The sequence below is a fragment of the Ochotona curzoniae genome, unplaced genomic scaffold (assembly GCF_017591425.1).
Source record: "Ochotona curzoniae isolate NIBS_2020 unplaced genomic scaffold, NIBS_Ocur_1.0 scaffold_3208, whole genome shotgun sequence".
NCBI classification, from domain to species: domain Eukaryota; kingdom Metazoa; phylum Chordata; class Mammalia; order Lagomorpha; family Ochotonidae; genus Ochotona; species Ochotona curzoniae.
Genome location: NW_024467106.1, coordinates 32,575,673 through 32,601,578, shown reverse-complemented (window position 1 = coordinate 32,601,578; position 25,906 = coordinate 32,575,673). Strand labels below are relative to the sequence as shown.

The following is a 25,906-nucleotide window of genomic DNA, read 5'->3' as shown; positions in this document are numbered from 1 at the left end:
AGATCTGGGTCTCCTAAGTGGGGCATCATCCTCTTCCTCCCAGGATGTGTTAGCAGGAAGGGAGTTAGGAAATAAACAGTCAAGACTTGAACTGGCACTCTGATAAATGATATGGACATTTCAAACAGCTGCTCAGCACACTGTGCCACAACTTAAACCTTGATTGTGTTTGAATTTTAACTTGTTTCTTCCCCCCAAAAAATTATTCTTTTGGTCAAAATGCTTTGAGATTTTGTTTTAGAAAAAATAGGGCTTTTTAATAAAACTTAATAAAAGTAAACTACCCACTTCTTTATAGTATTATTTTTAGATATTTAGTTATTTGAAAGGCAGTGTGACAGCGAGAGAGATCTGTGTGTGTGTGCCAATTCACTTAGAGGGAGAGGTTGATCGAGCTGTTTTTTTGGTTCACTCAACAAATGGCCATAATAGCTGAGGCCAGACCAGATCAAAGCCAGGAGTCAGGAGCTCCATCTGGGTCTCCCACATGGGTGGCAGATGCATAAAATATTTGATGCATTGTCCACTGCTTCCCAGGTGCATTAGCAGGGCTGCTGGTTTGGAAGCGGAGCATTTGGCACTATTTCAAGTGATGGCTTAATGTGCTGTGCCCCAACCTGCTGTGGCCCTCCCTTCCCTTGTTATGGTCACCTCACCGAGATATGACTGATAGCTTAAATAGCTGTGTAGGTTTAAAGTTTGCATCTTGATAAGTTGGAGATAAATGTATACCCATGAAAGTATCTTCATCAAAGCATAAAACTTCCTATCCCGTCTCCATTTTCCTGTATTGGTGCCTGTTAAGAGGCCTGGTTCATTGATCCAATGTGGAAATCTGGATTTTTAGGATGATTAGGTATCTTCTGTGAAACGGCGTAATATTTGCATGTAGCCCAAGCATATCCTCCCATATTTTAAATGCTCTTAGGATTTCTTACAATGCCCAGTAGACCATAAATGCTGTGCTGCAGTATTACACTGTTTAGGGAATAACAAGAAAGGCATAGTTATTTAGTAGCGACACCATTGCTTTCCCAAAAGATTTTTAATCTTTTGGTTGAATCCACTAATGTGCTATTCATGAATCTGGAGAACCAACTATATGTGAGTTTTTTCCTTTGAAGATTTATTTATTTGACAGGCAGAGCAACAGAGAGGGTGAGAGGTACAGATCTTCATCTGCTGGTTCCCTTTCCAGATGGCCGCAGTGTCTGGGGCCAGGGCCCTGGCAGGCGGAAGTCAGGAGCATGGAAGTCTCCTAGTGTGTGGGAGGCATACCTGTACAAAGCTTCTTCCACTGCTTTCCTGGGTACATTAGCAGGAAACTATCGGCAGTAGAATAGCCAGGGCTCATATCCACATTCTGATTTGGGATGCTGGCTTTGCAAGTGGCTGCTCAATGTATATGTATATTTTTAAGATTTTATTTATTTTTATTGTGAAGTCAGATTTACAGAGAGAAGGAGAGAGAGAAAGGTTTTCCATCTGCTGGTTCACTTCTCGAGTGGCCACAATGGCCGGAGTTGAGCTGATCCAAAGCTAGGAACCTGGAGCTTCTGGCTCTGGCATGTGGGTGCCAGGTCCCAAGGCTTTGGATCATCCTTTACTACTTTCACAGGCCACAAGCAAGGAGCTGGAAGGGAAATGGAGCAGCTAGGATACGAACTGGTGCTCATATAGGATCCTGGTGCATACAAAGCGAGGACTTTAGGCACTAGGCTACCATGCCGGGCCCTGCTTAAGTTATTTTTACACACCGTTTAACTGTGTTGCTTTTGGGATGGGGAGGGTGCTAGAAACACTTAACTAAAATCTACACTTTTAGCAGTTTTCAGTGTATGGGATGGTATTATTAGCTGTAGGTACTATACTGTGAAATAGATCCCAGAACTTTGTGTAACTGAAGCTTTATCACTTCCTCACAGCTGCTCCTTTTCAAACTAAACTGTTCAGTTTATGACCAGTTGACTAATTTCTAGAGGGGTTCGTTTTACTCTTTATGATGTTCCTGTGGATTGATAGAATAAACATTTTATTCTAGAATGTTATTAAAGTTGATCTGCAATTTGCTTTGGAGAGAAGTCAACGTAATTTTAATTATTCTCTATGTAATTTATCACCCCACCCAATATTTTTTTGCTTGTTTATTTTCATCTAATTGAACGGCAGAGAGAGATTGAGATTGAGATTGAGATTGAGACTGATCCTGATCCTGATTGATTGGTTTTTCCCTATCAATTGGTTCATTTCCCAAAGATGTACAACAACTACAATTGGCAAAGGCCAGATTAGGGGCCAAGAACTCAGCTCCTTCTGGTCTACCATCTGTGTAGCAGGGGTCCAGGCACTTGAACTATATCGTCTGCTACCTCCCAGGCTGAAGTAGCTGAAAGTTCCATTACAAGCAAAGTAGCTAGACTGCACATTGTCACTCCAGTATGGGATGCTGGTGTTGGAAGTAGTTGGTTAACCTTCTGAGCCACAGGACCTGACATCTCCATTCCACCCCAGGGCGTTCCTTCAATATGAAAGGGAGAGACAGAGGATCTTTCATCTGCTGGTTCACTCCTCAAATGCTTGCCATGGCCGGGGCCAGCCAGTCCAAAGCCAGGATCCTGAAATGCAATTCGTGACTCCCTGTGGGTGACAGGAATGTACCCTATCGAACTTCCCAGGGTTTGCATTAGCTGGAAATTGGGCTGGGATGTCGAAGCAGGGCTGGAACCAGACAAGGCATAATGGGATGCAGGTGTCCCAGGCAGGCCAGGCTTTGAAGGTCTGGTGCCAGAAGCTTTATCTCTAGAAAACTGGATTTAATCACGGAGTAGTTGGAGCTCTGATGTGGAATGTGGGTTTCCCAGGTGGCAGCTTGAGCCTCTGTGCTAGCCCACTCCCAAGGGGGCATCATGTCTTTGTTTTTTTGAAGAATTTGTTTTGTTTGAATGACAGAGAGATGAGACATCTTCATATGCTGGTTTGCTTCCTTATGTGGCTACAACAATTGGAGTTGGACCAGGCTGCAGTTTCCCAGGTGTGTGGCTGGAATTGGAGAACTTGCGCTCCCAGAGTAGGCAGCTCTGGAACTGGCAATTGCCATTCCACCACACTTGCTCAGCTGGTTTTAAGATTTTTTCTTTATCTTTTGTTTTCAACATTCCTTGGTGTGATTATCTATATATTTATCCTGCTTGGGTTTAGTGAACTTCTGTAGGTTGGTTGATATTCTCAGCCATTATTTTTTGTTGTTGTTTTCTCCATTCTTCATCTTTACTACTTTTGAGATTCTAGTGACATATAGGAGGCCAATACTGTCCAGACATTTCTTAATTTGGATCCAGTTTTTAAAAAACTTTTTCCTCTGTTTTATTTATTTGTTTATTGCTTTTTATTTAATTTCATGTTTTTTGAATCTTTGTTCAGTCTTGTTTTCTGGTTAGCATATGCTGGCTTATGAGTCAACAATATTTTCTATGATAATGCTCTTTTCACTGTTTGCCTTTTTGTATTTCTGTCTGTGCTGAAATTCCCCATCTGCCCACACATGTTTAATCTTTTCCATGAGCTCTTTTAACTAATTTGTAATAGTTATTTGAAAGTTCCCTTGTCTGGCAACTCCAGTATCTTGGCTATCCTTGGGTTTGGTCTGTTTTTCTCTTGATGATGGATTGAATTTTCTTGTTTGTGTATCACACTTTTTTTTTTAAACTCGAATATCATGTATTACCTATAAAAGGCTGGTTTTGTGGGGTAGTTGTTAACCTGATTAACATTTCCTTTTGACTTCATGTCATATGAAGCTGTTTATAACAATTTTTCAAGTGTTACTTGGCATATGGCTTTAAGACAGTGATTACCTATCATAGAATTGTAGTTAATTTGCTTATTTTAAGTGCGATCTTGATTTTTCAATAATCTTGTATTTTGAATTACTTCAAACCTGAATTACGCATAATCCAGTTGCTTTCCTCATTAGGAGTTTCCCTCTCTACCTGGGATTAATTGTACCTTCCCTTGCTCCTCCCCCCCAGCCATTTAGAAAGAATGACATCTTCCCAGAATTTATCCTGAGTCATTCATTACACATTGAGCCATTTTCTTCCACTGTGGCCTCAGGTGACCCTCGGGTCAAGGAGCTGCTGGAGCTGCAGTCATCGGAGCTGCACATGGTGTCTTTTTTCTAAATGGATTTTGGGAAAATGGCCTAATTTTATGGAGATTTTTCAGTTACAGGGACTGAAAAAGTATTTGGGGTGAGCCATAAAATCAGTAGCTACAATACTTAATGCTCTGGGTCATGTGGTGAGTTGAATTTTTATTTAATTTGTTTAAAAAAGTAGAACGTATTAAGTAGCAAGAAAAGTTGGTATTTTTAAGTAGGTATTCTGATATGTTAGATAAGACAGAGTATATTTAAGAAACATTTTTGTAATCCTTACCACATCATCATTAAATAATACGGTGGGTGCTGTTACTCAGAAGGTTGCTGGTTTTTGTTCTCATCTCCTTGAGGACCTTTTTTTTTTTTTACAACAGTTGTAAGATTTATTGCAGCAAGACTTCAAGCAGCAAAGCGAAAGCAGTTACAGCCTAGCTCTAGAGATCGCCTTGAAGCGTGCCTGGGAGAATCTTGAGGACCTTTTTGTCCTGTTTTTTCCATCTCCTCAGTTGGGTGCTCATTCCCTGTTAGCAAAGGTCAAGGACTGTGGAAGTTTAGGGATGGCATTTATTTTATCAGTGAAAAGACACTGCCTTTTCAAGCAGGTATCTGATTGGTGCTCAGCAAGGGAAGAAAGCAGTTTTTTCAAGGTGTTCTACTTCAAATTGTCCCCATGCCAGAACCCTTGAGTATATATTACACTGTCGTCTTTCCTAACTGAAACGTAGACAAGAGAACCAAGCAACTTTGTTTTTTTGGCTTAGGTAGCTTTATCATAATATGGGGTACCTACAACAGAACTGTTGATTTAAGACAATTTAAGTAGTGTTAATGTGGATAGATTTTCTTGTATCTTTGTATCTATCAAATGCACTTATTAGTGTTATGGAAAGGATTTTTCTAATGTTGCTTTGTAATTAACTACATTACACAGTTCTGTTTAAGGAGTGTTTTATTAAGCAAAAGACTTAATTTTGTGAGTTAACTATACCTTGCCAATGAATCTTAAGTAAAGCTCAAGTTCCAATTTCTCAATTTGTCAGGGCACTACACAAAATAGAATTCTTTCAGGAATATTGGAGCACTTTCTTTTCTTTTTCCTTCTTTGTTTTTAAAGATTTGTTTTTATTGGAAAGGCAGATCTGTAAGAGAGGAGAGAGAGAGAAAGATCTTCCATTTACAGGTTCACTCCCCAAGTAGCTGCGACAACTGGAGCTGCTGATCTGAAACAAGGAGCCTCTTCTGCGTCTTCCTTGAGGTTGCAGAGCCCCAAGCCTTTGGGTCATTCTTGACTGCTTTCCCAGGCCACAATCAGGGAGTTGGATGGGAAGTGGAGCAGCTGGGACATGAACTGGAGCCCCTATGGGATCCCAGCATTTGAAGGGGAGGATTAGCTAATTGAGCCATTGTGTTGCACCCAGAGAACCTATTTTCATAGAAAACATGTAAAAATTCTTTAAAAAGAGCTTTTTTTGAAACCTTTTAATATTTTCCAAGTGCCAGAGGGCACAAGATCTTTTTTTAAAGATTTATTTATTTTTATTGAAAATCTGATATACAGAGAGGGAGATAACAGAGAGGAAGATCTGCTGATTTATTCCCCATGTGGCTGTAACAGCCAGGGCTGAGCTGATCCGAGGGCAGGAGCCAGGAGCTTCTTCTGAGTCTTGAACATGGATGCAGTGTCCCAAGGCTTTGGGCTGTCCACGACTGCTTTCACATGCCACATTCAGGGAGCTGGATGGAGGTGGAGCAGCAGGGACATGAATGGATGCTCATATGAGATCCAGATGTGTGCAAGGCAAAAAATTTAGTCACCAGGCTACTGTGCTGGGCCTGAGTTTATTTCTTTCTCTTTTCTTTTCTTTCTTTCTTTTTTTTTTTTTTTAAAGATTTATGTATTTTTTTAAGAAGCAGAGTTACAGAGAAAAAGAGCGAGAGAGCGATTTCACCTGCTGGTTCACTCCCCAAATGGCTACAACTACCGATAGTGGGCAAAGCTGAAACCAGGAGATCCTTCTAGGTCTCCCACACAAGTGGCAAGGGTCTAAGTACTTGAGTCATTTCTGCTGTGTCCCAGCTATATTAGCAGGACGTTGGAATGGAAATGGAACAACCTGGGCTTGAACCCACACCTGCATGGTGTGCCATTGTTGCAGGAGGCAGCTTAATCCACTGTACCAAAGTGGTTCCCTTGAGTTTATTCTTAATGACTATAGATGCTCAAGTAGTGTGGGTAAGATTATGATAGGCCTTGTCAGCTGAGAAAACAGCACATGTGAAAGTATAACTACACTTGAAAAATTTTCTAGAGTGTTAATGATTATGGTTAATGGATTTAGTTTTTGGCTGAGCAAATTGCAGATATGTTTTAAGTCTGACCCCTTCCCCCTTCTCCCTCCCAAGGATGAGCATGGGGACTTTCTTCCAGATGACATATTTCAGGTGTATTGAATGAATACCAACTTCAGGAAATTGTACTGATGGCAAAATTACAGGTGTACTTTTGACCTTGATAAGGCTGGATTTCTGAATAGATTTTAGAAGGAAAAGCAGTCTCTGTGAAGAATTATAATTGGACTCTTCCATGTCCATAAGTGCCCATGAAAATACACTTGTGTGTGGGCCCATAAATAAGCCTTAATTTACTGACTACTAAAAGTGAAAATGTAAAATTTATTTTTATCAGCCATGTTTCATGGTCCATAATGTCTCTGTCAGGAAAGCTGGCCCTCCAGAACTTGTCCCGAGGAGAAACTGTGGCACCTATGAGAGTGTCACACGAGGCACTCTGCTTTTCTGACTCTGAGTTGATAAAGATTGTGTCTTTCATGGACCTTCTGTGTTGTTTTGTTATGTATGATAAGCAAAGAGTCCTTTGGGAGTTAAAGCAGTTCAGTTGTGTCTAGCTTCTGTTTCCTGGTTACCCTATGCCAGTTCTCATGGTTTACCTGGTTTTCCTTTGTCAGCAAGTACTCATGTTCACCTATTTCCATGCTGTTCCAGAATGTGGTAGTAGTAGTGTTTTTAGATCTAGAGTGCTTGTTTAAATAAAGAATGATTCTTTATGAAATAGAGGAATACTAATCAGGGAAATTCTTTTGTTGGAAGTCTACCAATTTAGTAATGTTTATTAAATGTCCTATATGTGCTAGGCAATATTACAGGTTTAAAGAAATATACCATTGAGTGAGGTATATTCAAGGTAAATGCTTGCCTGAAAAGAACTTAAATTCCATTGGGAAAAGAAAATAATAAACCTGATGGTACTTCAAAATTTATAGGAAAATACAAAGGTAAAATTTTGAAATCCATGCATAGTTTTTTTCAGAGTACTCATTTTTGTGAACTTTTTAAAGACTCAATATATGCATGGATTTTAAAAAATCACTGTACCAAAAATAACCTTAACTTTTAATTCCATTTCATGAACTTTTTGAAATACCCTTGTGTAATTTAAGAAATAAGTCATGGCTGTTGGGTGATGGGAGCTGCTGTGGGGTAAGGACAAATACTGGCCCCAAGGTGCTACAGTGAGGGTGGGTCAGGCTGAGGCTGCTCGAGAGGTAACCTGCTTACCAGGCCTGGGAGGAGTGACAGGTCACCTGAGTATCTGGGGAGGAGTGTTCACATGGAGGGAACAGCCAGTACAGAAGCTTTCAGTCTGTTGTTGTTAGGAACATGGTCACCGTAGCTTGGGGCAGCCAAGTGATTTCTAGGAGATGAAGGCAGAGGTCATGGGCTGTGAGTACTTGGGTGTAACTGCAAGTAAACGGTAAGAGCAATACTGCAGGGTTTCTCAGAGATCCAGGTCAGGAGAAGGTAAGCAGTCAGAGGAAGGCTCTGTCTGTAAAGTCGAGTCTTTGGAGACCATAACTAATGCATATCCAGTAGATATAGAGATTATAGAAAGATATTATAAAGTTCTTTGCTGATATTTTCTACTTTATTTTTGATTATAGGGACTTTCAGTTACCTTGATGATGTCCCATTTAAGATAGGAGACAAATTCAAAACACCAGCTAAAGTTGGTCTACCTATTGGCTTCTCCTTGCCTGATTGTTTGCAGGTTGTCAGAGAAGTACAGGTAAGTGGTGATTTTTAGTTTAAGTTTAGTACATTTAAGATTTTAAAAAGTAAGCATTTTATGTTTAGTGAAATAGAACAACCTTTATTATCTCTTATTTATATTCCTGATAGTTCCTGGCTCACATGATTGCACGCATATGTACATAAATCTGTTTTATACACTCAGGCACATGTATTTTGTGTACTTTGTGTAATATGGTGGGTCGTGTATTCCTGGGTCTCTGCCTTGCACAGAACAAACTCCCGTTGCCCATGTAACTGTCATTTTTGCCCCTACTCCCTTCTCTGCCCATGTCCTTCTTATCTTCTCACTCAGTTTAGGTAATAATCTTTTGCTGTGTTGTATGTTCCACCCCTGCCTTACTTTACACATATGTTAATGCATTGGCCTCTTTAATTAGCCCCTTTGCTAGTAGTATTTTCCATGTTGTTTCTAGAATACTATCCTTAGCATTTTAAATTGTTACACCCCTGTTAAACTGCTTAGTGAATCACCAGTCCTTATTGAATTTAGTGTAGACTGTGGCAGAGCACCTTAGCTCATCCTCTCCACATTTTCTCCAAACCAGGTTACATTACTTTGTTGCACAAATCTTGTACCTTACCTCCCTGTGCCCTGCCTTTTCTCATGAGCTACTCTCTCCACCTGGCATATTCCTCTCTTTTTGCCTTATTAAAAGCTATCATTACCTACTTATTCTTCTAGACTTGTGCTTAAATATCATTTCTGCAGGACTTCTTTCTTAACCCTCTCATCTTTAAATTCAGTTGTATGATAAATGTACTGAATTAGTGCTGGAAAGCAGCAAGCAGTGCTGTGTCATTTGCTTCCTGTAGTGTGCACTTGTCGGTGGCCTGCTTTGGAGGGGAGTTCTGCTGGCCCAGAACACAGAGCTGCTTGCCTGGATCACTGTCTCTTAAAAGGAGTTTTATTTCTGGGGATTTACTAAGCTATCCCCTTGTTACTTTAGGAAGTATTCTTGGTCTTCCCTTTCTAGAGTTCATATGCTTTGATGAATCGTAATAGAACTTTAGTTACTTTAAAAATTTTTTTTCTCAGGGGACTTGAACTGGCACTGCAATGTGGATTGCTGGTCATTGCAAGCGTTGCTTGCTCCATTGCAAGTGGAGGCTTAACCATTTGTACCACAATGACAGTCTCTCACATAGTACTTTTTTTTTTTTAATTTTAAGATTTATTTGTTTTATTTTGCTTCAAAGTCAGAGATACAGAAAAAGGGTGGGCAGGACGGAGGAAGGGAGGGAGAGAATCTTCCAGTTTACTGATTGATTTCTCAAATGGCAGCAATGACCCAGAGCTGGGTTGATCTGAAGCCAGGAGTCAGGAGCTCCCTTTGTTTCTCCTATGGGGTACAGGAGCCCAGGGCTTTGGGGCATCTTCTGCTGTCTCCTGGGCACATCAGCAGAGAGCTGGATTGCAAGTGGAGGAATAGAGACATGAAATGGTGCCTATATAGGATGCTAGTGCGGCAGATGGAGGATTAGCCTTCTGTACCACTGTGCCAGTCACTCACATAGCACCTTTAAACTTGACTTTCTAAGGGATTTGGCTGTGGTCCTCATCAGAATGAGAGCCCTAGACGACTGGCTTGAAGCTTTCTGTAATTTTTATTTTTATTTGAGAGGCAGAGAGAGCTAGAATGACAAAGTTTTCATCTGCTGCTTGTTGACTCCCCAAATGGCTGTCATGGTTGGAGCTGTGCCAGTGCAAAGCCAGGAGCCAGAAGGTTCTTGTGGGTATCCCACATGGGTATAGGAGTCCAAGTACTTATACCATCTTCTGCTGCTTTTTCAGGTCATTCAGCAAGGAGCTGGATCGAAAGTGGAATAGCTAAGGCTAGAACCGGAGTCCACATGGGGTGCAGATACTGTAGGCATAGGCTTAACCTGCTACACCATGGTGCTGGCCCCAGTAGTAAAAACTTGTCGGTTAAAATTCCATCAAGAGAAGCTGTTACAACATACTTGGTGTTTTGTATCTTGGTGTCTGTCTAGAAAGCTTCCATTTGAATGGAAGCACTTTGTGTCATGGTTTAGAACCGAGTCGGGTTACATATGTACAGTAGATGCAGTGGCTATGAAATAGTTATGTAATCTTATAAAGATTTATTAAACTCTCCAGGCCTCCATTTCCTTATTTAAAATGGCAATAATGAGCTTGTATAGTTGTCCATAAAGATTAAAATGGTAAAATAATCCTGTGTTAGTCTGTATGGTGTGGCTATTAACAAAGCACCTGAGGATACATGTTTCATACAGACTTCATACACACTTTTGAAGGCTGTAAGTCTGGGGCTACACTGTTCCTTTTAGTCTCTGCTGCTGTTGCCTTGTAAGTGCATCAGAATGTGAGGCCGCTGGCCACATGCGGAAGGCTTCCAGCAGGGGAAGACCATGGAGTGAAATAGGAACCAAGAGGAAACTCCTGGGAGCTTCCAGATTGTGACCAGTGGTTTTGTGGGCTTTTTCTCAGTTTAGGGGTTTAGAGAAGGAAGAAATAATAATGTGGGGGAAAAAAAAAGATGTTTTGAAGAGCAAGAAAGCACTCCTTCAAGAAAAACAGTTGTATCTCCTAGTCACCTGTATTTGGTCCCACCTGTCCGAAGCTCCACCACCTCTGCCACCATGAGTTTTCTAGGGACAGATGCCATCCAAATCATAGCAATCTCCTTGTCCTGCACACTTAGGTTCCCAATCCTGCTGTGGGTGCCTGAGACCCCAAGTGGTGCTAAATTCCGTATGTAAGCAATTACTGCCCAAGCAATTGATTTGATAACCATGATGAGAGAGTAGCGTTTACGTTTGGCTATCCTGGATAATGGGGTGATTTACATTCTGAGTGAGATGGAGCAGGAAGGTGCCAGATTTAATCATATTGCTCAGAATGGCACAGAACTCCAAAATTAAAATTTCTGGAATTAAAAAAATATTTATTTATTTGAAAGGTACAGTTATGGAAAGAGAGGGAGAAAGAGAAAAACAACCATCTATCTGCTGGCTCAGTCCTCAAATGGCTGCAGTGGCTGGAGCTTAGCTGGTCTGAAGCCAGGAGCCAGGAACTTTTTCTGAGTCTCCATATAGGAGACACCTGGGCCCTCTTCTGCTCTTTCCCAGACCCATTAGCAGGGAGTAGGATCAGATGTGGAGCAGCCAGGACTTGAACTGAAGTATTGTTAATGATGCCAGTGCCATAGGTGGCAGCTTTTACCCAGTATGCCACAGTCCAGACCCCATTTCTGGAATTTTCCAGTCAGTATTTAAGGACTGTAAATGACTACAGGTAAGTGAAGTTATGGAAAGCTAAACCACAAGGAATTGTTGGCTAAGATGCTTGCATGTTCCAAGTATTCTGCATTACTTTAATTTTCTTAAAAGCTTCATAAAATTTGCTAGGAAAGGAAAGAAATTTGTAATTATAGTTGTTCTTTGAACAAAACTTTAGAGGTCTGTGTTGATAGCATGGGAAGTTGGTTACAACTTTTATTTATTTATTTATTTTATGAGTTATTTATGTTTATTGGGAAGGCAGAGTTAACAGAGAGAGGAGACAGAGATTTTCCATCTGCTGGTTCACTACCCAAATGGCTGGAATGGCCAGAGTTGGACTAGTCAAGGAGCCAGGAATTTCTGGGTCTCACGTGGGTACAGGGACACAAGGACCTAAGCCAGCCTTTTCTGCTTTTCCTGGCCATAAGCCTGGAACTAGATCGGAAATGGAGCAGCCTGGACTCATGCTGGTGCCCATATGGGATACTGGTGCTGCAGATGGAGACAGCCCGTTACATCACCACACTGGCCTCACAGTTTCTATTTTTAATTGCTGTTAGCCGGTTGCCAAATTGTATTGCATCCCCTTCCCCGCCCCCCACAAATAGAAGCAGTGAAGTCTTTGCCCAGTGCTGCTTTTTTACATCTGTAGTGGCAGAAAGCAGGCAAGAGGATACCCCTGGGGCCTTTCTGGGCACCCCAGATGGCTCAGTGGCCAGTGAACTTCTTGACACGCATCAGTTGTAGGCTTCTTGTTAGAAGCCGAGGGGCTTGGGATGGCCAGAGACCTTTATGTTTCTTCTGCTTTGAAATGCTTATCTTACTGAGGCATAATTATTTCCTCTGTTCTCCTCCCATCCTTTTTTTAACCATTGATGTGGCTCCAATCTTGATGTACCAGCATTGTTTGTATCGATTGCTTTAGAGTGAATTCTAAAATGTGTTTTCCCCGTCCAGTGTAAATTTTGCTTTAATGTTTTCTAAGCATGCAGATGAAAATGTTGTAAATTGAGCTATACTTTAAGAGATTGTAAAGGAATCATGAGGTGAATACAGTTTGCTGTATGAAATCTTAAACACAGTTTTGGGTTTTTTTCTTTTTTTTTTTATCTGAGACATGGAGGGAGGGAGGAAAAGCTCCCGATGCCAGGGCTGCTGGTTCACCCTCTAGATGCTCACAAGTGCAGATCTCCTAGCTTGAACTGTCACTTCATCCTCCCTTGTTTTGTGGGAAGTTGGAGTCAGGAACCACAGCCAGGCACTTTGAAGAGGGATGAGGGTGCTGCAACAGCTGGGCTAAATACTGACTCTGCTCCCAAGGTGGCTTTTTTTAAAATAGTTGGGCAGTGGTTCTCTTTTCCATTTAAAAATATATATATATACATATATTTTTACAAAATTGGATATACAGAGACAGAGAGGAATATCTTCTGTCCAATGATTAACTCCCCAAGTGAGTGCAACGGCTGGTGCTGTGCCGATCCGGAGCCAGGAGCCAGGAACCTCTTCCAGGTCTCCCACAAAGGCGCAGGGTCCAAAGGCGTTGGACCGTCTTCGACCGCCTTCCCAGAGCACAAAGGAGGGAGCAGGATGGCAAGTGGAGCTGCTAGGATTAGAACTGGTGTCCATATAGGATCCTGGCTCGTTCAAGGCGAGGACTTTAGCCACTAGGCCACGGTACTAGGCCCTCTCTTTTCCATTTTAAATTACTTTTTTGTCCTAAAATCTCAAGTGTTGGTTTAACGTTGTATTTTTTCTAAATGTTATAAAAGAGAAACAGCTAGAAATCTTCTGTCTGCTGGTTCACTCCTTCAGTGCCTATAGCAGACAGTGCTGAGTCTGGCATAAGCCAGAAGCCTGAAACCCCATTCCAGGCTCCCTAGAGGGTGGCAGGAACCTGGATATTTGGGCCATTCCTTCTGCCTTTGAGGTGCTTCAGGGTGTTTTGTTGAAAGTGCACACTCTGGGGCTTGAAGCAGGCACTTTGCTGTGGGGTACAGGTTTTTGAAGCAGTAGCTTCACTTGCAGCACCATGCTGCCTGCTCACTCTCATCCGACAGTGGTTTAATGCACAGGAGCTATACTTGTTTGGCCTGGAATCAGATTCAGGCCGCACCAGCGCGCTTACTAGTATTGTGATCTTGGGGGTTGCCTGTGCAAATGGAGACTGCTGAAGACAGTTGAGTCTCAGTAATGACTTTAAAGGGTTGTCAAGGAAACCCCCGAGGTAATACACAAAAGGTGCTTGGGGATGCATGACGTCTTGTGTTTCTCAGATGTTGGAGGCGTCATTGCTGAGCATGTGGCTGTTTAGAACACTGGGCTAGGTAGTAGAAACCAAGCGAGGCTGTAACAGAGGTGCTGGCCACAAGAGGTTTGTGATGTCCCTGGCACGGGGTGTGGTACCAGGTGGCTGACCAAATTCAGAAGAAACACCTGATCATCTGGGAGACTTGGTAGAGGAGGGAGGGGGCTGTGCTGTGCTGGAGCCACAGATGGAAAGTTCTGGGCCTGGAGATGACCTGAGGGAGAGCAGCAAAGGCCGTGCAGAGTCTGTGTGGCCTGGGGTGTCAGGCTGCAGGTGGTGGGAGTGCTTTCTGCTTCTCTGACAAGTCACCTGGGAACCCAGTGAGGTCAGACCGTAAGGACGTTGGATACCTCAGCCTGCTGAATGGGGATCGTCTCGCACGTCCTGAACTCTGCCTGCCCAGGGTCTTCCCTGTGCAGGCCTGAGCGACCTGGGTGGGGAGAGGGTGGCCACCTGCATTCACACCTCCTTTCTCTGCCACATCTTTGCAGTATGACTTCTCCTTGGAAAAGAAGACCATCGAGTGGGCCGAGGACGTTAGGAAGATCCAGGACGCCCAGCGGGAAGCAGAACGCAAGGCTGAGGAGGCGGAAGCTAAAGTCAATTCCAAGAGTGGCCCAGAGGGCGATAACAAAATGAGCTTCTCCAAGACTCAAAGTATAGCCACAATGCCACCTCCTATTAACCCCATCCTTGCCAGCCTGCAGCACAACAGCATCCTCACTCCAACCCGGGTCAGCAGTAGTGCCACGAAGCAAAAAGCCCTCAGCCCCCCACACACAAAGGCAGATTTCAATCCTGCCGACTTTGAGTGTGAAGAGGACCCATTTGATAATCTGGAGTTAAAAACCATTGATGAGAAAGAAGAGCTGAGAAACATTCTAGTAGGAGCCACGGGACCCATTATGGCTCAGTTATTGGACAGTAACTTGCCCAGAGGTGGCTCCGGGTCCGTGTTACAGGATGAGGAGGTCCTGGCATCCTTGGAGCGGGCAACCCTAGATTTCAAGCCTCTTCACAAACCCAATGGCTTTATAACCTTACCACAGTTGGGCAACTGTGAAAAGATGTCGCTGTCTTCCAAAGTGTCCCTCCCCCCGATTCCTGCAGTAAGCAATATCAAATCCCTATCCTTCCCCAAACTTGACTCTGATGACAGCAATCAGAAGACAGCCAAACTGGCAAGCACTTTCCACAGCACATCCTGCCTCCGCAGTGGCACGCTCCTCAACTCCTTCAAGCCTTCCACCCAAAGCAGTGCCAGTGAGCTCAATGGGCATCATACCCTTGGGCTTTCAGCTTTGAACTTGGACAGTGGCACCGAGGTGCCCACCCTTGCACCCTCCCAGACGCCTTCCCACTCAGTCTTGTCTGTGTGCACAGAAGAGTCATCACCTCCACAGGCAGGCTCCGCGGTGAGTTTTAAATCCAACCCCTCCCCATCCTGCCAGAGTCCCAGAGATTTGTAAATTCCTAGCTGCTGCCTCCTTTATATATATGTATGTTTTAAGATTTATTTTAATTTTTATGATTTTTTATTTTTTATTGCAAAGTCAGTTATACAGAGAGGAATATCATTTGTCTGTTGATTCACTCCCCAAGCGGCCGCAATGGCCAAAGCTGTGCCGATCCGAAGTCAGGAGCCTCTTCCGGGTCTCCCACGTGGGTGCAGAGTCCCAAGGCTTTGGATCATCCTCAGCTGCTTTCCCAGACCACAGGCAGGAAGCTGGATGGAAAGCAGGGCTGCTGGGATTAGAACCAGTGCCTATATGGGATCCTGGTGTGTGCAAGGCGAGGACTTTAGCTGCTAGGTCATGGCGCCTGGCCCAATATATATTTGCTTTTTGACTGAAAGGCAGATTTACAGAGAAAAAGAAAGATCTTCCATCTGCTGGTTCACTCCCCAGGTGGCCACAATGGCAGGAACTGAGCCGATCTGATGCCAGGAGTTTCTTCTGGGTCCCATGTGGGTGCAGGGTCCCAAAGCTTTGAGTCATCCTTGACTGCTCTCCCAGGCCACAAGCAGGGAGCTGGAAGGGAGGTAGAGCAGTTGGGACTAGAACTGATGTCCACATGGGATGCCAGTGCTGCAAGGCAGGGTCTGGACTTAAACCAGCACCAATATGGGAGGCTGGTGTTGCAGGCAGTGGCATTACTCACTGTGCCACAATGCTGGCACATGTATATATTTTTTTAACCATAGTTTTGTAACTTGGAGTTAATTTCTTCAGATTGGGTGATGCCTTAGTAAGTGGGAGGTGGTGTTGCTGGTTTTTTTTTTTTTTTGATTTATTTATTTAAATTTGAAAGGCTGGATCTTAGAGGAGAGACACAGAGAGAAGGAGAGGGATCTTCCATCTGCTAGTTCATTCCTCAAGTGGCTGCAATGACCAGAGCTGGACTAGTCTGAAGCTGGAAGCCCCAGGAGCTTCTTGTGAGTTTCCCACATGGTTGTGGGGACCCAAGCTCTTGGACCATCTTCTGCTGCTTTTTTCTGGGAACGTTATGAGGGAGCTAGATTGAAGTGGAACAACTGGGACTTGAACCGGTGTCCATATGAGTTACCATGGCAAATAGCGCAGCGCTTGATTTGAAAATCAGAGTTAGAGACAGAGATCTTCCGTCTATTGGTTCCTCTCAATATGATGGCTGCAGCTGCCACGGTTGGGTCAGACCAGAGCCAGGAGCCTGAAACTCCATCTGGGTGCCCCACGTGGTGACAGGGGTCCCAGCACTTACATTATCAGACAGTGCTGCTTCCCATGCTGCACATCAACAGGAGGCAGAAGTCAGAAGCTGGAGCTGGAAATTCATCTCAGATTCTCTGATATGGGATATGGATATCTTATAACAAATATCAGTACTTTTATTTATTTTCATTTTATTGGAGGGAAGGTGAGGCAGTGGAGAAAAAGAAAGACTGATCCTCCATCAACTCCTCAAACAGCCCAGGCTGGGCCAAGCCAAAGTCAGGAGCCTGAAAGTCAGTTGAGATCTCGTGTGTGACAAGGACCGAGAACTTGAGCCTTTGCCTGCTGCCTGCCTGGGTGCACGTTAGCGGAGCTGGGTTGGAAGCAGAGACGCGTGGACCTGAATCAGCCATTGTGACTGAGGATGCTGCTGTCTCAGGCAGCAGCTGCAGCCGCTCTGACGGCTCTTGCCTTAGCTGGTTATGCTAAACATTGTCCTGCGTGTGCCCTCCTCTTCCAAGTTCCTAACACTCTGAAAACAATCAGATTCTTGGCCTCGTGTGGCCTGGATCTGGTTTTTTTCAGTTTCATCTTTCACTGTGAGTAATGGGAAGGCTGTGTGTTTGTGAGGGGCGTCATCTTGAGAACATCTTGTAATGGGCCCTTGTTCAGGGTCCCTTGGAGCTCCTTTCGCGCTCGGGCTGTCTGCTGCGGATTCCTCTCCGCATTACTTAACTCCTCGGGTTCACTCAGCACGGTGTAGAGTAGCACTAGCTGGCCTTTAAATTATGTATGTATGCAGATTATGTGCACACACACACATATACACACATATTAAGATTCATTTATTTTTGAAAGTTAGAGAGGCAAAGATGAACCATCTGTTGGTTCATTTCCAAATGGCTACTGTGGCGTTTTGCTGGGCCAGGCGGTAGCCAGGATGCGGAGCTTCCTCTGGATTTCCCACATGGTGGCAAGGGCTTAACACCTGGGCCATCTTTTCCTAAGCCATTAGTAGGGAGCTTCATCAGAAGTGGAATAGCTGAACACAAATTAGTAAACACAAATTAGTGCCCATGTGGAATGCTGGTGTTGCAGGTGGCAGCTTATACTTACTGTGCCACAACACCAGCCCCTTTAATTTTGATATTTCAAAATCTTTAGGTGTTAAGTACATCCCTTGATAATTTCTTACTTTATTAATTTTTTGTTATCTTTTTTTATAATTTCTTTAACAGAGTTCTTCAGCTCTGTATTTTAAAAAATGCACGTCTATAAAACCAAATAGTTATAAAACATTAAAAAATTAGTTCATTTTACTTATTTTAAAGACAAAGAGGGAGACAGAAGTATCTTATCTTTTGGTTTATTCCCCAAATGAATGGAATAACCAGGGCTGAGCCAGGCAGAAGACAGGGCCTGAGACTCTGGTCTCCCATCTGGTGGCAGGGACCCAGTTACTGCTGCCTGCCTGGGTCTGCATTAGCAGGAAGTTGGCATGGAGAATGGAGCTAGAATTGAAACGATGTGAGCCTCCTGGCTGGCAGGGGCAAAGGCTGGCCTTAAATGACAACTGGAAGAGGCTTACACTGAGGAGTAGTAGTCCCTGTCTCACCTCCACCAGTTACTCAGCTTTGCTTTCCAGTCAGACACATCAACTCCTTAAGCTATCTCTATTAGCATTTTCCTGTATTTTTAAAATGATTATATTGCTTTTTCTCCCCCAAAGGTTGATTATGTGTTTCAAAGTCATATTATATTTATAGAGAAGGAGCGGGGGAGAGAGATAGCTGCCGTTTGCTGGCTTAGTCCTCAGACCACAACGGTCTGCATTGGGCTCGGTTGAAACCAGGAGCCAGGAACTTCATCTAGGTCTTCTGCATGGGTTGCAGGGACCTAATCACTTAGGTCACTGTTTGCTGCTTTCCCAGGTCATTAGCAGGGAGCTACATCAGTACAGTAGCCAAGACTCGAACTTGTGTCCATATAGGATGCCCGTGTCACCAGTGGTAGCTTCACCCGCTGTGCCACAATGCTGGTTCCTACTCTACATATGTCAGTTTTGGGTGGTTTATATTTCCTGTTGTCATAATAGTGGATGGTCTACCTCCTGTAGTGACTCCTTCAGCTTTTACTACATTTTACTTTGTTTATTTCCTCTTCTGGCTTTGTCTTTTATAGTGGAGGCCTTGAGTTTCTGTGTTTTCTATTCAGGTTTAAGGTGGGGTGGGGGTTGGCTGCAGTGGCCTCATAAGCTAATTCTCCACCTGTGGCACTGGCGTCCCTTATGGTGCTGGTTCATTTCCTGGCTGCTCCACTTCTGACCCCGCTTCCAGCTTGCACAGGCCCAGCTCTGGCCGTAATGGCCAAATCGGTAGTGTGCCAGCAGAGGGAAGGTCTCTCTTCTCTTTCTCTCCTTCTCTAATTGTGACTTCTAAGTAAAATAAATAAATAAATCTTTGTTTTTTTAAGGGCATATGTTTTGGCATCCTTGGTGACCATTAAGCTTTGCTATAGGCTGAAAGTTGGCATTGAGAACTCCTTACATTGTCAACATACAAGGGTGTTGGGAGTTGATTTTTCTCCAGAGAAATTTTTTTTAAATGTCTTTTTATTGGAAAGGCAGATCAGATTTACAGAGAAACATCTTCTGTCCACCATTTCACTCCCCAAATGGCTGCAGCGGCTGGGTAGAGCTGATCTGAAGCCAGGAGCCAGGAGCTTTCCCTGGGTCTCTTGTGCGGGTGCACGGTCTAGTGCTTTGAGCCATCCTCTGCTTTGTCCTGCCATAAGCAGGGAGCGGGATGGAGAGTAGAGCAGCCAGGATGTAGCCATTTAGCCATTGTGTTAGGCCTTCTCCAGAGAAATGTTGCCTGAACACTGAGAAGTTGAGAAGGTTAGTCAGACATTGTAGTGGTGTAGTAGTCAGTCTTTTGTAGCTGTAAATAGGGAGAAGTTACTGATGGAAGGTTTATTTCCCGCTTGTGGTTTCAACGGCTCAGCCTGAGCTGACGCAGCCTCACTGATATGGTGTCTGATGAGGGCACTGATGGTGGAAGGGGGCAGAAGGATCATGTGCTGGGAAGCAGAAAGCCTCCACGAATCTGTCCTGCAACCCAGCAACCCAGTTTAACCTGACCACACCGAGAGACCCTCCACCGCCACCTTCTATCCTTAATCTGTTAACCATTGACACTAATCCAGGAACCATTAAAATAAGATTTTGGGGATCAAGTCCGTACTACATGGCCTTTGGGACATACCAAAACTGATAGCCAAGTCGTAACAGTGGAATTTTGGAAGGTTGAGAAATTTGGTAAATTTGTTGTATTAAATGAAACATCTTCTTTGAAAATCTTAATAAAGTTTCATTTATTCTATAGCTGTTGATTAGGTCCAAATTAAATCTTAAAGAAGAAAGAAAAACTTTTTATTTCAGGCCTGGCATAATAACCTAGTGGCTAGAGTCCTCATTTTGTACCTGCGTCGGCATCCCATGTGGGTACTAGTTCAGGTCCAGCTGCCACACTTACTTCCCTTCCAGCTTCCCGCTTGCGGCCTGGGAAAGCAGCAGAGGATGACTCAAAGCCTTGGGACCCTGCACACGTGGGAGACCAGGGAGAGGCTCCTGGTCCCTAGTTTTGGATCAGCCCTGGCTGTTGTGGGCACTTAGGGAGTGAACCAGTGGGTGGAAGATCTTTCTCTCTGTCTCTCTTTCTGTGGATCTGACTTCTCTATAAAAAGCAATAAATTAAAAAAATTTTAATTTGAAAGAGTCCCAGAGAGGGTGAGAGATATTGACATTCTCAGAGATATTGTTCATCTGCTGGTTGACTTCTAGATGACTGCAGTGACCAGCTGATGGCCCAGGCCATGGTCAGGAGCCACGGGCCGTGTGGTCTCACACGTGAATGCAGGGGTCCAAAAACCTAGGCCATCTACTGCTGTTTCTCCCAGGCCCTTGAGAAAGGGACATGGATCAGAAGAACAGCTGGGATGCAAACTGGTGCCCCTGTGGGATGCAGGCTGCATGGTAGGCAGTGGCTTTTATCTGTTGTACTATAGCACTGGTCCCCAGATAAAGAAAAGGAAAAAAAGTCATGCTTGTGTCCTTGTGTCCTTTCACAAGCTTATTTTTCCACGGATTCCAGTACTGAATTTGGAAAGATACTTTAACCTTTCTCACTTTTCTCCTTTTTTTGTTCATTTTAAGTATGTAGTATTTTTAATGTTTGAATATGCAAATCACAATTCTGTGCTGGAGTCAGCCTATTCTTGGGAAGTACCTTTAGCCTCCTTTTGTTGAAATAGTGGCAAAGGGCGACTGTGAATGCGGTAATGGCATGAAAAGGTTCTGTCAATATTAACCATGGGCATGGTATGTATTTGAGAGTAGTACTCTGGATTAAATAGCGTGATAAATGATCCAAGAACCCTAACACTAGTATTGTGATTTTTTCTTTTATTATTTTTATTTTATTTTGTTATTTTTTTGTTTATTGTGATTTTGATGTGATATCCTTTTAAACGCTGTCCATTTGGGTTCTGCTGGGTTAGTCTAGTGCCTGTTTGAATCATAAAACACTCATGTGTTGCCCAGCGTGATGGCTCAGTGGCTAAATCTTCATCTTGCAAGTGCCAGGATCCCATATGGGTGCCAGCTCATGTCCCAGCTGCTGCACTTCCCATCCAGCTCCCTGCTTGGGGCCTGGGAAAGCCGTCGAGGATGGCCCACAGCCCTGGGACGCTGTACCCAACCATTGTGGCCACTTGGGGAGTGAACTAATGGATGGAAGATATTTGTCTTTCTTCTCTCTCTAAATCTGATCTGCTTTGCCAAAAACAAACAACACACACTTATTTGAAGGCTATACCTTATTTTGTCCCCAGTCATGGAAAATGCCATTATCTTAACAGTTATATGTCTCACGCAGCTTTAGAAAAATATGGCTGGGGGGCACTGTGGCGTAGTGGGTGAAGCCACTGCCTGAGGCACTGGCATCCCACATTGGTACCATTGAGTCCTGCTGCTCTGCTTTCAGTCTAGTTTCCTGCCAAGGTGAGTAAAAGATGGCCAAGGTGATTGGGTCCCTGCCCCTCTGCCTCCCAGTGGAAGACCCAGAAGTTGTTCCTGACTTCAGACTGGCCCAGCTTCAGCTGATGTGGCCATCTGGGGAGTGAACCAGGGGATGGAAGACCTCTCTGTTTTTGTAAATTCCTGCTGCATGCAAAGTTGGACTGCTGGGATTAGAACTGGCACCCCTGAGTGATCCTGGCACATGCAAGGTGAGGACTTTAGCTGTTAGGCTACCGCACTGGACCTGCTTTCGTAAATTCTTTCAAGTAAATAAATGAGCCTTTCCAGGAAAAAAAAATATACTGTAAAATGTTTCTGTAAAAATGGAATTAAAAGATTGTTATTTGAAATCCAGGCAGTTTTGTTCTTTTTTAAATCTTCATATTTTGAGGTCTTAAAAAAAGATTTGTAGAATTTTTTGTAATGAGAAAACTGCATGGATTTCCAAATTTATTTGCCACAAAATAAACTTACGCTAGTTCCAGCATGTCTGCACCACATCTGGTTAAAGGCATTATGAAGCATAAGACATCAGTTTGAAAAGAGCCCCTGTCAGAGCAACATGGATTCTACCAGCACTGATGCAAGAATAAGCAGCAGTTTTATAATGGACCTTGTGGGAATAAAGCCACAGATAGTCTACAAAAAAGAAATTATGGGGACATTCCTGTCATCAAAACAAATGTGATTTTGGAAGTTTTAGTGGGAAATATTAGTCATCTCACTTATGGTCCTGCACTGACTATTGCATATGCTTCCAAAAGATCGTTAAAGGCCACTCAGTTTTCTTCAGATTGTAATGTAACAAACACTGGCATGGACTAAACTGCTTACATTATATGTTGAATTTGATGGAGCTTACATTGAGAAATAGTTTATACATTTTTACCTTTTAATTCTAATATTCCTATAAACTCTTTGAGGTCATTTTAGATTTATTTTTTCCACTCAATGTTGTTTATTTTTTAAAGGATATGCTTTATTTGAAAGACTGACAATCAGAGGAGACAGAGAATGCGAGATCTTACATCTGCTGGTTCACTCCCCAAATGGCCCCAATGGCTGGAGCTAGGTCGATTCGGAGCCAGGAGCTAGGAGTTTTCTCTGGGTCTCACACATGGTGCAGGGACCCAAGTACTTGAGTCATCCTCTGTTGCTTTCCCAGAGCATAAGCAGGGAGCTGGATGGGAAGTGGAGCAGCAGGGACATGAACATTGCCCATGGGGGATGCTGGCACCACAGGTGGAAGCTTAGCATACTTTGCCATGGTGCTAGCCCCTACAGTAAGTGATTCTAAGCGTCACTTCAGAATTGTCATACTGTATTGTTCCCTTACCTGCTAGCCCATCTTGGGTATTTAGGTTGCTTCTGACATTTCGTACAAATGATGATGAAATTAATATTAGTTGACATCTTAATATTTTTATCATTAAAAGTAGATAAAATATGAACATTTTTCAAGCTTTACATATGCTAGATTTCTCTAGAATAGCTTCCACTAGCAGGATGTGTCAAGAGTTCAGTACTTGGGGCCCAGCGATGTGGCCTAGCAGCTAAAGTCCTTGCCTTGAATGTGCCGGGATCCCATATGGGCGCCGGTTCTAGTCCCGGTAGCTCCACTTCCCATCCAGCTCCCTGCTTGTGGCCTGGGAAAGCAGTCGAGGACAGTCCAAAGCCTTGGGACCCTGCACCCACGTGGGAGACCTGGAAGAAGCTCCTGGCTTTGGATCGGCATAGCATCGGCCGTTGCGCTCACTTGGGGAGTGAATCATTGGACGGAAGATCTGTCTCTCCTCCTCTCTATATATCTGACTTTCCAATAAAAATAAATAAATCTTTAAAAAAAAAAAAGACTTCAGTACTTGTTTTGAAAATCGCTAACAGTCTTACTGTTTGTAACGTGATTTTTTAGAAGTGCATGCCCATATCCCACCAGGCCTTTAGGAGACTTAAGAGCAAGCCTGTGGATTGTTGTGACTTCTTGCTTGGGGCAGGTCACAGGAGAGCTGACGTTGCTGTTTCCTGTTGATGTTCTTGAGCCCTGTTGGGGCCCATCTCCGAAGAGAATGTCTGGGTCTGCTCAGTGGGGCAAGACTGATACGACTAATTTCTTAGGCCCGATCCCGACTCTGTAACTCTGTGACTGGGGTGCTTGTGTAAGGTGATTAAATGGAAATAGTTTTTGTTGTTGTTTTAAGTAACATTATTTTAAAGTCACAGTTAGAGATGTTCCATCCACATTTTTACTCCCCAGATGGCCACAGCTGCTAAGACTAGACAAGGCCAGAGCTAGTTTCCTGGCTCTCCCGGTGGGTGCAGGGGCCTAAGCACTCGGGCTGTCTTCTGTTGCTTTCCCAGGCCATTAGCAGAGAGCTGGGTTGATGCAGAACAGCCAGAACATGAACTGGTTCCCAGAATGAGTGCTTCAAGGCCTGTATTCCTGCCTTTCCTCAGCTGGCTGCTTTGAGAACATCTGGTTATAGCTAGATCATTTTTGGAATTTTTAGTACAGAGAGCTCCCTACTGCATAACCTCCTTCCATCTCACTTGTTATAAAAAAAGAAATAAAACTCCAAATAAAACTTCTGGGCTGTGGGCCAAGCTGTAGAACTGCCTGACCTTATTCCCATGGTAGATGGGCTTTTGGCCTGGGAGAGCTGCCTCTGTGGCTCAGGCCTGGTTATTGATTCTCAGAAATGTTTGGGAGTAGTTAGTCCCAAGAACTTGTATATTCATCAGATCAGGGTGAGGCCCAGGGGCTGAAAGGCTACCTGGCCCATGTAGTATACTTTGACAGGGCCCTTGAGTCTCCATTGTAGTCCTTGGGACTCAGCTTGGTGTTGCTAGTCTTACCTCAGTTTTGTGAGTACGTGGGGTGGTGCACAGGGGAGCTTCCTCAGAACGCTGGCATCCTAGTGAATTGGCCACACGTGGGAGCAGCACTGGCTGCCTCTACCCAGCCCAGAGACAAGGAAGGAGTTAGATAGAAACAGATCAGCTCCAATGGGAGTGTTGCAAGTGAACAAGCCCTTCAGGACAGTGGCTTAGGGGACATATAATGGAGCCTGAGGAGAAACCATTGTGTCTTGTCAGTAGACAGTCTCAGAATCTTCTCCAGCTCAAGCCCAGGGCATTTGGACCTGGATGGCTGTTGTGTCTTCTCATTCTGCAAGGCAAGATGTAAACCAAGTGGGACCTGCAGGTGCCTCCAGTGTTTGTGTCCCTTGGCGGGTACTTCCTGCCCCTCTTCGGATCTAGCCAGCAGACTGCTTGACTGGGGGGGGTTTGACTTGTGTTAGGAATGGCCAGCCTCATGACCACCACAGTGCCAAGTCTTTTTTCCTCATGCCTTCATCTCTGATTTCTCCAACTCCAGGTCGCCCCTCCTAATTTCTCAATGTCACAAGTGCCCAGCTGCCCCCAGGCCTACTCTGAGCTGCAGACATTGTCCCCCAGTGAGCGGCAATGTGTGGAGACAGTGGTCAACATGGGTTATTCCTACGAGTGTGTCCTGAGAGCTATGAAGAAGAAAGGAGAGAATATTGAGCAGGTGAGTGGCTGGCCAGTGAAAGGGGTGCTAGGCCAGGGGTGACTGGGGCCTCAGCTGGAAAGCCCTTGGACTCCTCACCCTAACCTCCTCTTGTGTGACTCTGCTGGGACTGATGGGGCTGTGTTAGGGAAACAAGCACTCTGCCCAGCAGGCTTCTCTGGAGCTCAGGTTTAGGGAGAGCCTGGGGTGCCTGGAAACTCAGTTACCCAGTTCTCCCCCTCTGTCCCCAATAGTGAGACTGTCCATGCTCGCTAAAATTGTCAGGTCTAGGGCAAGCCTTTTGAGGCCATTCTTCCTGGGCTGCCCTCTCGTTGCCCCATTTTTGCATGTAACACAAATATTGGCAAACAGGATATTATTTAACTCTTGAGAAGCCTGACACCTCTGTGAGAATGGAAGTGTTTGTTGGAAAACGCACCATTTGTCCAGTCATTTCACCAGGTGGCCAGGAAAATAACACCTCTGTGTGGGCAGCACAGGAATTGCCCAGCTATTAATTGATTAGAGGCCGCCAGTGTGCCTTTTGTAGGTTCGCCCAGGTGGGCATCCAACAGAAACCCTACCCAGCTGAGTGACACAGTGATAGGGAGGTGCTGTGCAAGTGACATCCTAAGAAATGTGAATCAGCTGTGACTACACGCCTTTGAACAGTGGCTGCTTGTATTTGAAAGAGTGAAGATGCTTCTCCATTCAACAAATAATAACAGCAGATCCAGTTCAGGACACAAAGTCAGGTCCCTTCCAGAAC

At 44.1% G+C, this 25,906-nt stretch overlaps 1 protein-coding gene across 3 annotated transcripts in view; it reads left to right on the top strand.

Moving 5' to 3' along the window:
* Nucleotides 1-25,906, top strand: part of UBAP1 (ubiquitin associated protein 1) — a 57,677-nt gene that overhangs the window by 30,104 nt on the left and 1,667 nt on the right. For all 3 annotated transcript variants that reach the window (XM_040963830.1, XM_040963832.1, XM_040963831.1), the window contains exons 3-5: nt 8,119-8,243; nt 14,333-15,256; nt 24,985-25,158. In XM_040963830.1, the coding sequence (XP_040819764.1) occupies nt 8,119-8,243; nt 14,333-15,256; nt 24,985-25,158 (1,223 nt within the window). The remainder of the gene's footprint in view (nt 1-8,118; nt 8,244-14,332; nt 15,257-24,984; nt 25,159-25,906) is intronic.